Genomic DNA, 18,379 nt, shown 5'->3' on the forward strand with positions numbered 1-18,379 from the left:
ACATACACATATGTGTGTATGTGTGTGTGTGTGTATTCTGTATAGTGAAATAAATTAGCAAGTGGATAATCTGCCTCACTTATCCCTGGAATCTATAAAAAGCTTAATGAAATAAGTTGTTGAAAAAATTCAACCAAACAATGACACCTTTAGTACCCTACTTACCCTAGTTACTTAGCAATGTGTAATTCAATCTCAGCATTAATATTCAAGCAACTATTTGAAATAACCAGTCATTTTAATTATAATATCATAGTCTCAGAACAAAATGAGTTGAAAAGTTTTATTTAATATTCACTGATAGCGTTCACTCTGGCCATGCATTCTGTTCTATTTTTTGGTTTGCAGAGCCAGAACAAAGAATAGTGGTAGAAGAAGTCTGCCTGGCACTTGGCTAATGGCATGGAAAAAATAAATTTTCAGAAGAGCAAAGACTTTCTCGAAGATGAATTCATGGCTGAAGAAGCAGTGACCACTTGCCTGTTTACTGACTCTCCTGAAGAACTGCTGTATCGGTTATCAAGTGAGAAACTCTCAATCACTCAAAGATATTGACCGGTCAGTATACTTCCTCCTAGATCCTTCCTTCCCCAAAGCAAGGCTGAAGATTCTGTTGCTTCTTTTTCTACATGTGGTTGCATCTATCTATTTTATTCAATTCGTAATGACTTAAAACCTAATTCCTGGTGACAAAGCTACTACTAGTATAAGAGTCTGTCTCCTAACTGGCACTTCTCTTTCCATGTCTTTAATTATGCAATTATGCTGGCTCCATAAGTCTTCTCCTCTCCTATCTCTTTCATCTGTAATAGCAGTGCTAGTGCCATCAGTCCTGCTCTATTATCACATCCTCCTCTTATCTTCCAGTATAGTCAACAATAATCATCCTTTCCATTTAACACTATGGCACTCACAGCAAAACCCTTAATTTGAAACAAAGTAGCCAGCTAAAAATGATCAGTTTTCCCTCATTTCTTCATTTTCTATCTTTCCCTATGATGGCATTTACTTAATTCATCATTTTAGATGCATGCTCTATCTTCCTTCCTTCAGGAGAGGGATATTTATATTTGCAATATTAGAACATACAAACATGCTCCATAAATGTAATAGAAAAGAGCATATCTGTTGAATGCCCAAAGAAAGTATAAAGATCTTTAACTGTATAAATTAAGTTTAAAAATATTTTAGTAGTCAAAAGACAGAACTGCAACTTTTTAAATACCTTTTCAGCCTTTTGATTAACAACATAAAGACAAACACAGTTAACATTAAAATATTTACTACCTTAAAAGGACTACTTAATTTATCATCTCAAAGACGCAATTATAGTAGAAGAAAATCCCCAACTTGTTTCAGGGAATTGAGCCAGCAAAATGTTAATGTCTGTTAAGATTTGGAAAGATACCTGTATCAATTTTAACCTACAAATGTGCAGAACTTTCTCTGTTTGTTCTTTCCTCTTTGTTCAAGGGGATAAACAGCCAAACTAATTTGATTTTTTTCAGATTTTCAAATTTTATTATAGATTGAAATCCCGAGGGAGCTAACAGATGGATAACTGTGTTATTCTAATTTAAGCTACCTTAGGGTTTAGCAACCTGTCATTTTTAAAAAGACAATCAATTTCTCATTTCCAGAAACATGAAAAAGCATTGAATAAATCTATCCAGCATTTGCTTTGAAATATCCTTATATCAAAACGGGTGGGTTTTTTTAATAATTTAAAGTAAATAAAGTGAAATTTCATAATAGCAAGCCATTGTTCCACCAGCCAAAAAACAAATGATAAAGGATGAGGATAGCTAAGGCCATGGAAAAAAAATAATACTACCATCAAAATTATCATATTATAATAAAAACTCAACAGTTAACCAATAGGAAGCCACTTTACTTTTGGCTGTACTCTAAAATTCCAATGGATAGTTGTTCAAATGGAGCCTTTAAAGAAATTTAAATTCACATTCAGGGTTTATCTGCCTAGATACTTCATTAAAAAAAGACTACCCGTGAGATCTCCCTCAGCATAATTAAGTCCAACAGAGGGCAGTAAATACTGAGCAATCAGGTTGAATATTTGAATAGCACATACAACATAATGTTAATTTTAGATAATACAGAAAACATAATCTGAGAGAACAATGTGCCAAGGAAAGCTGTAGAAATTGGAGATTATTATGCTGCAGACTGGAGATCCCCACTCTTGACCATGCAAATCTCCATGATCACTACTGCTTAAAAATTTCCTCTCTTACTCATTGACTTGGTCATTATTCCCTGTGTTCTTGTCATGTACATTATTAGGTTCATTTAAAAAGTTATAATTCTTTTCATAAATGCTTTTGTTCACAATTGTCTTCACAATTTCTGCTTTCTTTCCTAGTTACCTCAATTTTCTGTTTTTAAATGGAATCATTATGCTGACTTCATTCTTTTCTCAGTATAGCAACCACAGTGATCCTTTAACAATGTAAATCAGAGCATGTCAATCCTATGTTTAAGACCCTGCAGTAACTTCCAAAATATATCCTCTATGACTTCCACACAAACAATTCTTCCCTCTTATTTCCTTTTAGCCATACTAGTCCTCTGGTGTCATTTGTTGAAATTCTCTTTCCCTGAAAATAGCCATATGTCTTGTATCCATTTTGCTGGTCTGAACATTATTTAATATTGTAATCCTCAACCTCAACTAGCAGGCCCCAGCTCCCTGTCCTGCTGAAAAATTCTCATCTACAACTATACTATCTGGTATACTGAATCTTTTACTTGTTCATCATCTGTATTCCTATCAGAAGGTGAATTCTATTAGGGCATGATTTTGTTTCTCTCTTTTGCTCAATGCTGTGTCTGAATGCTTAGAGAAGTTCTATCACATAGTAAAGGATAATATCTATTTGTTGAATAAATGAATGTGTGTGTGGTGAGGGAGAGAAGAGGAAGTTGGCAGTTTAGTGTTCCTAAAAAATAATTGTGAGGCATGGAGAGAAAGAGATGATACTAGAGAGGAACAAAGGGCAAGCCTAATTTGAGGCCTCGGGTACCATGGTAAGAGTCTTATACTTTATGCAGAGGTCAATGGTGAGCTTCTATGGGGGGAGAGAATGAGTGGATCAGATCTGGGCTTCAAATTTCACTCTGAAAGCAGCATAAAGAATACCTTTGAAAGAAAATCAGACTCCAATTAGAGACCCAAAGTGAAGAGACTGTTATAATACCCTAAACAGAAGTAATAGTAGCATAAACTAACATAAAAAATAAGAGTAGAAATCAATATAAGTAGGTGGGGTAGTGAGGGCCTGGGATAGGTTGGGGGAGGACAAGAGCAGGCTGGAAGAGGTTAATGGGGAGAAAAGGAGGACCTCATATAATAATTTCAACAACAACTATTTAAATGTGTGTGTGTGTGTGTGTGTGTGTGTGTGTGTGTGTGTGTAGATAATATTGGGATAGATTAAGAACACAGAATTAAAATGGTTTGGTAACTGGGAGGAAAATATGGGTGTAAGAGAGTTCATCCTTCCTTGGTTTCTGGTTTAGATAGCCAGTAGATGACTATAATACCAACCAAAATAGACAAGGTAAGAAGAGGATGTATATCAAAAGGTACAATGAGGCAAAGTCCCTATTGGACATTTAGAATTTGAGGGTTTCTATAGCACATCCAGGTGATGTTTACCTATTAAGCAGTTGGAAATATGAAAATAAAGCTTGCAGGTCTTTGAGTGGGAGATGTACATTTAGAAATCATCAATATGTGAGGTTTGTAAAACAGTATGAGCAGATGAGATCACGGGGAAGTGGGGATGAGTAGATTAAATGACGTCTTCACCTTAAGGAAGACAACATCTTAAGAAAAACAATTTTTAAGAGGTAGACAGAGTAAAAGGGCCCAGAAAGGAGTTAAAAGCCCAGCCGATGTGGCTCAGAGGTTGAGTGTCTACCTATGAATGAGGAGGTCACAGTTAGATTTCTGGACAGTTGATTCCATGCCCGGGTTTTGGATTTGGTCCCCATGGAGGGCATGCAGGAGGCAGCCAATCGATGATTCTCTCTCATCATTGATGTTTCTATGTCTCCTTCCCTCTCCCTTCCTCACTGAAATCACACTTTTTTTAAAGTTAGAAAGTTATAAGGAAACTCAGACATTTACACAGAAGAGATTGAAAGATATATGGAATGTATATGAGAGATTTTTAGGATGAGAAACCTTATGCATATCTGTAATCTAATTACACATCTCTATGAAATATCTATTTGCACACTAAGTACTTTTCAAAATTCAAAATGTTTAATTTGTACCTGTATATACTACGGAAGGGAAATAGCATTCCGATGGGCTTTCAGAGAGATGAAGCACAAATTTTTCAAGTAATTCTACTAAAGCTGTAATAAACAAGAGAATAATTAGAATACTAAAGAACACCAATAATATATGATAATGCATCTTTAAATAACAGACTGGTACATAAAAGTCATCTGAACATCTTTAGTTACGCCCTTAAGGGGGTCCAATTCAAAACACATAGCATTTTAATATTCTTAACAATGTGTCTGATATAAATTAAATTTTAATAGCTTCTCTGAGAACCTATGGATGTAAAACTGGAAAAGAATCATCTGTTATCTTTAGATCCTCTAAGGATTACTTCAGAATGCTAAGTGATTTCAATACAGAAAGAAAATTATCACTAATTAGACTGCAATATCTTATTGTAATTATTCACGCACACAGAAAAAAATTATGTGAACTCTACGTCCAAGATCAATGAATAGCTCACGTCCTTTTCAAAACCCGTGCATATTATTTGTTTTATATACTTTGCAACAGATGGTATATGTTCAAGGCGACTGAACCGAAAGTAAGCTGGCCAGGGCAGGCAGCACACAGGATCTGCAGGGCAGTGCAGCTCTTCAGTTCCCTGAAATTCCAGTATCCATAACTCAAGAAAATTAATGTATGTCATGAAACCCTTCTTAACTTTAAAAACAAACTAACTCTAGGATATTACTATCCAAAGCAGTATGCTATGTGCTGATGAAAGTGAATAAAACCAGGCAAAACCTGGGCAAAGGTAAAACAGTGTTTAAGTTGCTTACCGAGACCTCTTAGACAGTTTTTTTAAAAAAGCTTAGTAATCTCAATTTTTAATTTTAGTTCTCCAGGGTCACACGTTTTTAGAAATCAATGACTTCTGGAATTTAGTATTATGTATTCTAGACATGCTGGCACTAATCTTCAGGAAACACTGCTTCTGTTAATATAATTTTTATATATAAAAAAAAAAAAACACACAAAAATTAGTGCACTTACCACCTCCACTGATTATATCAGGTTTGGCCTTCATCGTTTTGCAAAATTGTCTTCGGCAGTTTTCTATCCACTCAGTTTGCTTATCAGACATCTTGAAGTGTAATAAAATTTTGCCAAGATCATTGTCTAATAAGAAAGATAACATGTACTGGTATTATTATTATAAGACATGCTAGATACATTGAAAAATAAGTATTAATGTTAAGCATATAAAAATACAAATTCTATTTTTAAAACACAGAAAATATATGGCTTTCAAAGGAAAACATTTTTATGTAATCACATCTTATACTATCAATTACTATTTACATTTATTTAAAAACTCATAAAAATGGATTGTAGATATATTTAAAGCTTATAAAATTGATTGACTTAAACCATAATTCCTGAGTATTCTTGTTTTTATACAACATGACACATTACTGAGTATTTGATTTAGTAAATAGTGTGGACCTTAAGATTTCACTGAACTGACATGGACATTATACTCTAACTATTAAATATAGAATTACCAAATAATTCATTTATTCCACTTCTAGGTATATAACATACTCTAGATCAATGAAAACATGCAGAAACTTGTAAGGACTGTCTATAGCAGCACTCTTTATAATAGCTAAAAGGTGGAGACAGCCCAATTGTCCATTAGCAGACCAATGTGTAAACAAATTATATGATAGCTGTACAACAGAATATTATTTGACCAAAAAAGGCAAGTACTTATGCTTGTTACAACATGGATGAACCTTGAAAACATTATGCCAAGGAAAATAAGCCAGTCACAAAGTATCACCTATTATATCATTCCATTCCTACAAAAGTCCAGACTAAAAAAATCTCTCGAGACAGAATATAGATTAATGGTTGCTCAGGACTGGGTAAGGAAAGGAGGGAAAAGAGAGCACTGGGTTTCTTTTTGAGGGGATAAAATGTTTTAACATTGTCTGTGGCGACAGCTGCACCTAACTGTGGATATACTAAAAACCATAAAACTACACACTTTAAATTAGTGATGTGTATAGTATGTTAACTGTGTGTCAATAAAGCTGTTTTTGAAAAGTACAAATTAAGACCCACTTGATTGATACAGAATATGTAGGATAAACTACTTCAGAAACAGAAAAAAACAAGACATGAAGTAAATGGCAAGGGAAATGAAATAATGGGGAAGTCATACATTAGTTTATACACGTGGATCACATCAGCTGTCACTCTGTTTACTTCTTAGAAATCCCTAAGGAGGTAAACTATTCTAGGTAAGTGTCCATTTACTCTTGCTTTTTTATTTCTGTCTGGCTTGTTCAATTTAAAATAAGTCAATTATTTTTTTACCAAACTGTTTTGGGGGAAAAATTATCAAATGTGGTAGTCACTCAATAAAACTAATCATGAATTTATTGTTAAAACAAAACTGATAAGTAACTATTTGGTCCCAAGAGAAACTTAGCAGAGATCACCATGTTGTATCATAATAAGGAAAAGAGATCAGGAGGCATTGAGAATGGACCAAGTCCCACACATCATTTTATCTTCAATGTCTAGGGAAGCACCTGATAATCAACGCTCCTAAAACATGTCAAACAAAGGAGTGAGTGGAAGAATGACTGATGAAACCTAAAACAAGATGACAAAATATAAGGACTTATTAAAAAGACTAAAAGCTAGACTGGAAAATTAAGAGTAACAGTGAGAACAGTTTGGGTTCATGGAAAGATATGAGCCAAGTAGGAAAGAGTCCAAATGATACTCTCTCAAGAGTCTCTTCTGGAAAGCTACTTAATATAACTCCCACACCTCTGAAAGCAATAGATTAGGTCACACAAGAGGAAAACACAAGGACAAAATTTGTAAAGTGAGCCATAAAGACAAATATTAAAAACTTTAAAAGCTCCCTCATGTTCTTTCCTTAACCACTAAGTAAACAGAAAAATAAATAGAATTTTTGTTTCTATGCAGTTGTGAAATATATAATGTATATCTCAAACACTGGATAGAAATAAAAATAATGTATATTAATTTATGGCTTCTATTGATTCTCTTAAAGCAAATAAATGTAGGGAAAGGTAAATGGCATATAAAGTCTCACAAAGAAGAAAAAAATCCTTATTTTTCAACAATCATGTCATAGAATCTAACCTATGTGAAATCAATCTTATATTATTTCTTTCCAATGTACGTTTGATGGCATTATAAAGGAATTCCTGTTGATTTAAGATTAAACTTCTCAAATTAATGAACAGTTTGTTTGTATATGTTTATATTTCATCTTATAATTCTCTATTCTAAAAACTGTCTGGATTTTCATTGCTCTTATGAAAAAGTCTAAGCACCTAAACTTGAGCTACAACTGGCCTTATGTCTGAGCTTAGCTTACCTGTCTCGTCTTATCTCTGGTGACTCTTATCCTCACATTACAAATCTCAGTCATTCTTGACCTACCCCTAGTTCTTTGAATTTGCTCCTTCAAACCTCTCTGTCATTTTTTCTGTCAAAAATTATCTTCTATAAACCAGAAAACACATATTTATACTTTATTCCTTGCTTTAAACATAGTTTTCTTATTGTCTATTTTACTTCCATCGCACTTTATTACCATCCAATTACCTGATTATTTGAATATAGTCTCTAAAAATTCATAAAATACTCTAAAGTGGTTATCTGAGTTTTTATTTTATTACATTTATACAATTTATATACTTATATTTCAAGTTTTGATCACACAGACACTAAAAAATATTACTCTGCTGAATAAAGTTCCATATGAATAGAATGAATTAATAAAAATCATTAGTTACTTTTTTAAACCAAAAAAAATGTTCTGATAAAAATTATTTGTTATCATACAAATGTTAATTTCATAACAAACTTGAAAAATGAAAATGTACAAAGAAATAGGTATCTATATCCACAATTACAAACAGAAGGAAAATAGTTTTAATCTCCCTTCTCAATATTTTTCTTTTTTGAAATTATAACAAAAGCACTAAAATAATATTTGATAGCAAATATTTTACCTTGTTTTTGATCAGTATTTCTTGTACCTTCTGACAGATAGCAGTTTGGTAAAGGATATGATGAAAACATTGGCCAAGGATATGGATCATCACCCTAAAAATGAAGCAAGACCACTCACTTTTAAAAACAATTTAAGATAGCATTGAATTTTAAGGTTTTCTGAAATATTATTCATAGAAACTGGCTTTGTTTCATAAAAATTTTAGAGTTGTAGTCCAACTAATCAAAAGCTATTTGACATTATAATTCAATACCCTAATGAATAATGACTAAAATGAAATACAATAGAAACAACATTAAATAAGCAAAAGACAAATATATGATAACTTGTTCTAGCAAGCAGGACGGAGAATGATGGCTTTAGTATTTCTCTCATGAAAGGGAAATTATGGTCTTTAAAAGAATCCTGCATTTTCTATGTCACTCACAAAACTGTTTCTTTTTTACTGTCAATCATTTCCACCTCAGGTGTCCCCAGAGTGACAGCCAAAGTAAAATGTACTTAATAACAATAAAAAATCCAGCCCTTGCCTTAGCCAGGTAGCTCAGATGGTCAGAGTGCCATCCCAATCTGCCAAAGTTATAAATTTAATTTCTGTTCAGGGCACATATAATAATCAACCAATGATTATTGCATAGATAAGTGGAACAACAAAAACTGATCCCTCCCTTCCTTCTTCCCTCTCTTCTTCTTTCCCTTCCACTCTTCCCCTCCCTCTCTCAAATAAGTAAATAAAAAATTTTTTAAAACTTCAAGAGAAAAACCAAACTATTAATATTGATAGAAAGAGAGGTACACAATACTGCCAATTAAATACAAAAGAATATAGACATCTAACAAAAATTAAGTGTCATGAAAGGGAAAGAAATTAAAACTAACAAATTCAAAGACACAAAAGGAAGATGACAACTTTTTAATAACGTAGTACCCTACTCTGCAACACAAACTAGTACTCGTGACTCTTTGCCATGAAAATCAGTACTTTTGTCTTAAAGTATTTGCTTTCATCCTAAAGTTTTTCTAGTAGTAAAAGTTCACCTCTGTGATGTAGACATTTGATAGCTGCTGTTTAGTGTCATCTTAGTTGTCACTGTTGCTTCAAAATATGCCAGGAAACCATTTCCCCTTCCTCCGACCCACTCACCTTCTGTAGTATCCTCGGAGGCAAAATTCGTTCCATCGGCCCACCAATAAGGTTTATTCTAACAAGAACATGATTTCTCTCTACTGATAAGCCATCAATTATAAAATCTCTGAAAAAGAAACACAGCAATTTTGTTATCTAATGGGATATAATTTTAGTTTTAAAATCAAGTCACTAGAATGTAAAGAAAAAAGGCAGATAAAATTCTATAGAAAAGTCTGGAAAATAGATTATTTTTACCTAGAAATAAAGATGGGCAAACGTGGATTATACTTGTGAATACACAAAACATAGCTTATATCTGTATTATTATTTATTTATTATTATATTATTTTCCATTTGAAATGAAAAACTACTTTTGACCCACCCTGTATATTCATTTTCTTTTTTCTTTTTCCTTTTTTTTCTGAGAATCGTAGTTTGCTGTTTTTCACACTGATGGCAGCCATGCTATCCTTTCTCAAGTTCTTCAGCTGCCTTAGTAGTATTTGCCCTATTTTGACTGCCCTTGGCTGACCTTTAAAACACATTTGTGGCTACAAATTTTGATGTTATGCTATCCCTCCACTCCCACTCAATCCTTGAGGTTACTTCCAGGATGAGAAAGGGGAAATATTAACTTACACTATCATATTTAAACTAGAAATATTGCTTTGTTTTGGTTCCATTTCACTGTATCTAGCAAAATAAACTAAGTACAGAACATATCTCCAAATTAATGACAGTAGATTTAATTTTATATGCATTTGGCTATTTTTGTCAGGTTCTGGGGAATGATATTGAATTGGTATTTTTGACTCTTAAAGGAATCCACCAAAAAATTTTTATTTAAAAAGCTATTAAGTAGCTAAAACATGCAACTGCACAAAAATTCAAACACCATAAAAAATAAACAGTGAGAAGTATGTTCTCTTCTAGTCTCTCAGATTCTCCTCCAACCCCTAGAGAGCTAACAATTCTTACAGTTTCTTTTTTTGTCCTTGGAGAGTCTGTATAAAGACAAATATGTGTTCATGTATATATCCAAACGTTTCTTTATATTTACTCAAATTATACCACTGTATGCAATGTCCATGCCTCTCCTTTTTTCACTTAACTTTATCTTGGAGATAATTCTTTATCAAAACATATCTTTATAAAAAAGTTTCACAGACAACAAAAATTAAGTTTTTTTTTAATTAAGTTTTTTTTAAATTAAGTTTTTTTTTAAACTAAGGAGTTCATCACCACCAAGCCAGTATTACATGAAATGTTGAAGGGTCTTCTTAGAATAATAAGAAGAATAAGGATAAGAAGAAAAAGATCAAAATGTGAAAATAAAATGGCAATAAATACATATCTTTTAAAAATCAAAAAAAAAAAACAACAAAAAAAACATATCTTTATAAGTATCTTTAGATGTAGGCCATTGTGCTTGTTTAAATATATCTCTAAGATTATCTATGTATACCTTAAAAAAAAAAAGCTAAACTCAGTCTTTATCTTCTAGCTTTCTCTGCTAGAAAGCAAAGAATTGAGGGAAATATAATTGATATCAGAAAATAGATTAATAAAAGAATATTTCCTTGACAAATATCACTGCGTTTAAAGAAATGGGAATAAAATATGTTATTTTCACAGTGATTTTATTACATTTTTAGTCAAGGTTTCCTTAAGCTCTAGACCAGGGCCTTAAATTCAAAATCTGAATGTTGCTTTTAAGCAGCCTCCACACTTCCTGCAGCTGGCAATTCTATCCTTCTGTATCAAATCTAGAGTACCCAGGTATGTGCCTGGTCTTCTATAATTTTCTAAGACCTAGGTAGGGGGAGGCAAACTTTTTTGAAAATTACAGACCCAAAAATAACACCAACTATTGAATGTGCATTCAATAAAGGTCAGCCAAATTGAGGTATACGGCATGTATAATATAGCATTAATAGGAAAATATACAATGTTGCTTTCTAGCTGGTTTGGCTCAGTGGACAGAGCATCGATTCCAGTAAAGGCCACGTACCTTGGTTACAGGCTCAATCCCTGGCTCTGATAAAGGTGTGTACAGGAGGCAACCAATAAATGTGCCTCTCTCACAACAATGTTTCTCTCCCCCAGTGGACAGAGCATCGATTCCAGTAAAGGCCACGTACCTTGGTTACAGGCTCAATCCCTGGCTCTGATAAAGGTGTGTACAGGAGGCAACCAATAAATGTGCCTCTCTCACAACAATGTTTCTCTCCCCCTCCCTTCCACACTCTCTAAAAACCAATGGGAAAACATACTTGAGTGACGATTAACAACAACAAAATCAAGATATTTCATAACCTCATTTTGTAATAATCAGTATTTATAGACTATGAACTAACATAACTAAGAGAATGGAGAAAAGAGTTCCTCTACAAGGGGCACAAAATAAAATGTGTTTAATGGGTCATCTTCCACATGCAAACTGAATTTAAAAGTGATACAACTTCATGGAACCATTAAAAAAGTTAGCAGTCCTGGGGGGATTAGAGAGCAACCAAAGGACTTGTATGCATGCATATTAGCATAACCAATGGACACAGACACTGGAGCAGTAGGGGCTTGCCCGGGGTGGAAATGGCTGGTGTGGAAAGGGGAGGTCATGAATCAGGGAAAAAGGAGACATATGTAAAACTTTAGACAATAAAAATAATAAAGTAAAATATTTGCAACAATAACAAAAAGTTAACCCTTAACTAATTTACAAACAAGAAACTAAGTTAAATAAAAACTCAGAAAGTAGTACTCTGCAAACCACCTCCAGGAATATCTATCCCAATCTTTCTAACTGTGACATTTATGCTTTAATTGCTTTACTACTGTTTATTTAAATCTGTTGAATTCAGGTAGCCCAGAAACATTAAACAAACTATACAGAAAATTACTCTCATCACAGAGCATCTGTAAAGAAAACGATTGTTATCATCACGTCATAACTGACTTTATTTCCTTTCATTTTACCTGTGGCTCTCAGAGGTCTCTGAGATATTTTCTTCTTGAGCATTTAGTAAGATTTCAGACACGTGATACTGAGCCTCTAATAGAAGAAGGGTGTCTAGATTACAGCATACCACACTTAACAACCTACGTAGAGAGAAAAATAAAACGTAGATTTTATAAAATATATCCTAAATATTTAGACTTTCTTAGTGTCTTAAATATCTACTTATAAAATTACAAATTTTAAGAAGGATCAAATAGTTATGTCATATTTTAGTTAGTTTGAATAGTGAATGACTTCAAAAGTTTTTCTTATGAAAATATTATTTAAAAACCATGGGTAACTTCTACTCAAGTTTTCTTTTTTTTTAATTAAATCTAGAAATAGTAAGTTTTGAGGTTTTTTTCTCAATTGCTAGTTAATTTAAAAGTTAATTAGCGAACATCAGCAAATTGATAAAAACAGCATATTGCTACTACTTCTTTCCCCACAATTAGTTATAAAAGAAATAACAAAAATCATTTTGCTACCAGTCCCAGAACTTTTTATTAGGTGAAATGTCAATGGATAACTTTATAATTGTCAGGTCAATCTGAGAACACCTAAATACACTGCTCTACCTTAACATTACATAAAAGAGAGGTAAACAGAAATCATGTGGCTCCTATTGCCTTACAAGAAGATGTGCCTGCACCATCCATGAAATACTCTTGCCAAGAAAACTGAACCTGAAAATAATCAACCCCAGGAGGATGCTCAGACAGAAAACCTACCCCATATATATTATATATTATATATTATATATTATATGTTATATGTTATATGTTATATGTTATATGTTATACGTTATATATATATATATATATATAAAATTGATTTTCCACAAAGAGGAAGGAAGAGGGATAGAGAGCTAGAAACGTTGATGAGAGAGAAACATCGACCAGCTGCCTCCTGTACACCCCCTACTGGGGATGTGCCCGCAACCAATGTACATGCCCTTGACCGGAATCGAACCTGGGATCTTTCAGTCCGCAGACAGACGTTCTATCCACTGAGCCAACCCAGTTTCGGCAAACTTACCCCTCCTTTGCACCAGTGGAAATACAGCATCAGGCGCATCCCCAGTTCTATCATAGTTCTTAGTAATAGACGGAACAAGGCAGAACTAGTAGTTACAGACAAACCAATTATTAATTACTGGTTATTGGCTGAAGAGACAATTATTACTAAATAAAATTGACTTCCTCCATGATAAGGTCAGCAGGGACAAACCTACACAAATAAACTTGGGGTATACTGAAAAACGCCAGCTATCCGGTAATACCCTAACTTCTCTTTAACACGAAGATTTAGGGAGAACCTAGTAGCCTTTCTGTTTTCCTTTTTTTAAAATGTTTTTCTTTATTTCAGAGAGAGGAAGGGAGAGGGAAAAGGGATAGAAACATTAGTGATGAAAGAGAAAATCATTGGTTGGCTGCCTCCTGCATGCCTCCTACTGGGGATCAAGCCCACAATCTAGGAATGTGCCCTGAGACTAGGAATTCAACCATGACCTCCTGGCTCAACCACTGAGCCATGCCAGCCAGGCCCTTTCTCTTTTCTTTAGGCTACTACTTTAGTAAGCATGTAATGAAAACGAACCTCAATGTTCTCCAGCTTATGATTTGAAAGAAGGCTTCTATGGCTAGAACAAGCATGTCAAACTCAAAGGCTAACATGGGCCAAATCAATGAGGCATGCAGCCGATGGGCCATCAGTTTGACATGTTTGATCTAGAAAGACAATGAGATAATCCAAGATGAACTGGGAGAAATTCAAAAGGCAAAAAAAAAAAAATATCTGAGCTGAATTTTCCTCATTACAGAAGGAGTAAATCAAAACTTCAACAAATGATGTTAAGACTTTTAAGATCTCACAAGTACTGGGAATAATGTAAATCTTAGCAAATTTGATCCAGCAGTAAATTAAAAGAATAGCATATTGCAACCAAGTACAGTTCATTCCAGGAAGAAGAGAATAGTTTAATATGAAAACATTTCCTAATGTAATTCATGGCATCAATATGTAATAGAAAAGAACCACATAGTCATCTGACCACAGTTGCTTAAAAGCCACTTGATTTAAGATCCAACATCCACTCTCTAGTCTCTGTCCTCCAAAAATTTCTAAGTAAATTAAAGAAAGGTGACTTCTTTGATTTACAAAACAAATCTATCTCAAGGCAAGAGCTAAAAGCATAAACAGGAAAAGCATTCCCACTAAGGTCATGAAGAAGGCAAAATCATCCATTATTATTTAAAAGTGTGCTCTAAAAGTTTAAGCCAATGCAAAGGACATGTGAAAGAAAAAAATAGAAAGGCAGTTTAGAAAAAAATAGAAAACCAGTTTAGAACGAACAAACAAAAAAGTGATAGCAATAATTTAGATGACATAATGGTTTAACACCAGGTATTGTCAGTAGACGATCTGTTAATTAAAAGAATGGCTCTGTGATGGAACCTAAAATTTATGTGGAAGAAAAGGACTAAAAGTAGCCAAGATATTTTTGAAAACAAAGTGAAATAGAATTTCTCCCTCAATTATTATAAATTATTACAGAGCTGTAGTAATTAAAATAATGTGATATTTATACAAGGATATATAGAAAACAGAATATTCAGATTTTTGTAACACACTAAAGAATCATATATGTATGTATTGCAAAGAGATATATAGCTTAGCTAATATTCTATGTGTAGCAGAATAGTTTATAATAGCCAAAACTGGAAAACCGGACATAACTCAAATGGCCATTAGTAGCATAATACATAAACAAAACACAGTATATTTATACCATGAAATATTATACAGCAACAAAAATAAATTCATTGAAATGTATGCAACATTAATCTTAGAAAACATAAGACTAGAGAGAAAAGGTCAAACATGACAGGATATATAGTCAATTGTACCAATAATATAAAGTTAAAAAAATTAAAATATATTTTTCAGGAATACATAGCTATGTAATAAAAATATAAAATAAATAAAATATATAATGTAAATACCACAAAAGTCAAAATTGTGGTTATTACTGGGGACAAGGGCGGGAGTCATGATCAAACAAATGCCTGGTGCTAGTCTGAAGAGGGCTCCCTGGGAAGGCACATGGGCATTTCTTTAATTATTGTCCCTGAACTCAGGGCAATAGGCAGAGCCACACCCTGGAAACATGCTTCCCCAAAAAGGCTGGACATGTTATCAGCTTGGCCTTCATTTCAGCCCAGGTGTCAGGGTAGATTGTGATTTTTTTTTTTTTATAAATATATTTTATTGACTTTTTACAGAGAGGAAGGGAGAGAGATAGAGAGTTAGAAACATCGATGAGAGAGAATGATTGATCAGCTGCCTCTTGCACACCCCCTACTGGGAAAGTGCCCGCAACCAACCAAGGTACATGCCCTTGACTGGAATAGAACCTGGGACCTTTCAGTCTGCAGGCTGACAGCTCTATCCACTGAGCCAAACTGGTCTAGGCTAGATTGTGATTTTGATATGTAAATCCAGGAATGCTCCGGCCTACTCAAGAATGCAAATAAGCTCCTTTGATCCTAAGTTTTGGTGATGCTTCCCGGTATTTGAGGGTATAAAATAAATGCGCCTGTCCCTCTATCAGAGTGGCAGCAACCCACCAGGCTCCCAGCTTCTATTTCTGCATCTTTCTTTCTTTCTTTTTTATTTCTTAATCCCCAGCTCCTCTATTCTGGAACCGGACCCATTCCTTTTCTGTTCTGAATGATGAAAAGTGAGAACACCCCCACACTAGTCCTCTTTATTTACTTGGTTGGGATTAAGTGGACATTTATTTTACAACAAATTGTTAAGCTGTATGTTTATATTTTATGCAAGATTTACGTTTTTAATATTTCATTTAAAAAATTAAATGTTATACTAGGGTAGGTAATGGGGGAAGATATATCACCATAAGAAATATACATGTGTATTAAACCAATGAACAAATTCAGAATACTAATAAAACAATGCATACTTGAATATTACTGCATAAAGATTACTGTAAGACCTGATAACAACTAATGCCATTTAACATTAAATTATGCAACTGTATAATAAACAGATCTTAATGACTCATTAATTATACCAGCATATTTGTATAAGCTAGAAGCTAGTGTAAACATGAAAAGTAACTTTAAGATAATTTTACTTCTTTAGCCTAACCATAATATTAAGGCTGGGTTTACAAAGTGAACAGATTATTTTACATATACTAATCTAGAAAAAAATTATGTCTTGAAATGTACATATTACTGAGGCTTATAAGCAATAAATTGTAAAGTTCAATTTTTTTTAGTTCCAAACCCAATTCTCCCAAGTTATGAAAAAAGATTCTGCTCCTTACTTCTCACATAATGCAAGCTGTTTATATCAAGAAGTATTCCAAAGAAAGCAAACAATTATCTAAGGTGAATCCAAATTAATGGATAAACTAGATAAAAATTTAATGGTACATTTTTGTTCTTTTATGAACAGAGGTAAAGTATTAAAAGTAACTCAAACTATATTAATGTATCAACAATTACACAGGCAAATTTCAGAAGTAAGAAGTATTTATGTGTATGTGTGTGTCTTTCCCAGGATATAGTTAAAAATAGATTAACTTTGTCCTGGGTGGCATTACTCAGTGCTTAGAGCATTGGCTCAAGAACTGAAGGGTCTCAAATCAATTCTGGTCAAAGCCATGTACACAGGCTGCAGGTTCCCCACACCAGTTGGGGTGTATGCAGGAGGCAACAGATTAATGTGGCTCTCTCACATCGATGTTTCTCTCTCTCATCTCTCCTCTTGCCCTCTCTCTATTTCCTCTCTAAAATCAATAGAAGAAATAACCCCCAGTGAGGATTAATAAAAAATAAATAGATTAACTTTATCCCTTGCTGGATAGCTCAATTCTTTAGAGCATCTTCCAGATGTGCCAAGATTGCAGGATTTTCTGCTAAACATTAAGACTCAAATTGCTCACTGCTCTTAAAAGATAATATGTACACATTAAGAATATAACATTAATATTAACTTAAACTGACCCTAAAATTTTTATGATACAGTTATGTTTTATAAATATCATATATATATATATATATATATATATATATATATATATATATATATTAATTAAGAGCTTCTTATGCACTGCAAAAATGCTCCTAAGATGTTTCATTGTATGACCCCAAATAATTTACAAGCATCCAATTTATCACTGTAGCACCACAGACAGCTGCATAAATTGTTGATGCTTTCTAGCAGACATCAATGTATCTTTGAATATGCACCAACAAGCATAGCTAGCATAATCTAGAACAGACCTGGGCTAGATTGTTCTATTATCAACTGGTCAGGATGTGAGGGGCACCAGCTCACACCAACCATGCTGTGAGCCCTCTGTAGATTCCCTGTCACTGCTGACTGGAGGAGAGGCCACAGTACCCTAAGAGAGCCATGATGACAAGAGGTCTGTAGCTGAGCCTGAGACTCTGCTATTAACAGGAAGATACAGACATTGTTCTGCCTCAGATGCAAAGGGCGCCTCCCAATCTAGTCTGGAAATGGGCATTTTAATATCACTGCAAAGCTAGATTTTGAAATACAACACATTGTATAATTTATTTCCTCTCTCCCCCTCTTTCCAACTCCTTACCCATAAGTGATTTAAAAATTGCAAAGTCATGATGTAAAGGTCGATAATTCCTTATCTTTAAACCTTAGGACAAAGAATTTAGAATTTTTCAGCAACAAAATATAGTACATGTGGACTCTGGATCAATACCTCATAATCAAGCATATTAATATTTCTTTGGGAAAAGATGTTTATATTCAAATCTATCAGGTTAAATAGAAATTATAAAGTTTTACATCATTTCAGGTAAGATTAGGTACAGATAGAAAAATACATTATTAAAAAATTTTAGTTTT

The 18,379-nt window shown here is 33.5% G+C and overlaps 1 protein-coding gene across 3 annotated transcripts in view; it reads right to left on the bottom strand.

Moving 5' to 3' along the window:
* The window catches only part of TBC1D32 (TBC1 domain family member 32), a 94,386-nt gene that overhangs the window by 23,413 nt on the left and 52,594 nt on the right, over window positions 1-18,379 (bottom strand). For all 3 annotated transcript variants that reach the window (XM_036414931.2, XM_036414930.2, XM_036414932.2), the window contains 5 exons: window positions 12,436-12,558; window positions 9,475-9,583; window positions 8,329-8,422; window positions 5,315-5,440; window positions 4,303-4,386 (listed from right to left, as the gene is read on the bottom strand). In XM_036414931.2, the coding sequence (XP_036270824.1) occupies window positions 4,303-4,386; window positions 5,315-5,440; window positions 8,329-8,422; window positions 9,475-9,583; window positions 12,436-12,558 (536 nt within the window). The remainder of the gene's footprint in view (window positions 1-4,302; window positions 4,387-5,314; window positions 5,441-8,328; window positions 8,423-9,474; window positions 9,584-12,435; window positions 12,559-18,379) is intronic.

The sequence above is a fragment of the Pipistrellus kuhlii genome, unplaced genomic scaffold, assembly GCF_014108245.1.
Source record: "Pipistrellus kuhlii isolate mPipKuh1 unplaced genomic scaffold, mPipKuh1.p scaffold_m20_p_5, whole genome shotgun sequence".
Lineage (NCBI taxonomy): Eukaryota > Metazoa > Chordata > Mammalia > Chiroptera > Vespertilionidae > Pipistrellus > Pipistrellus kuhlii.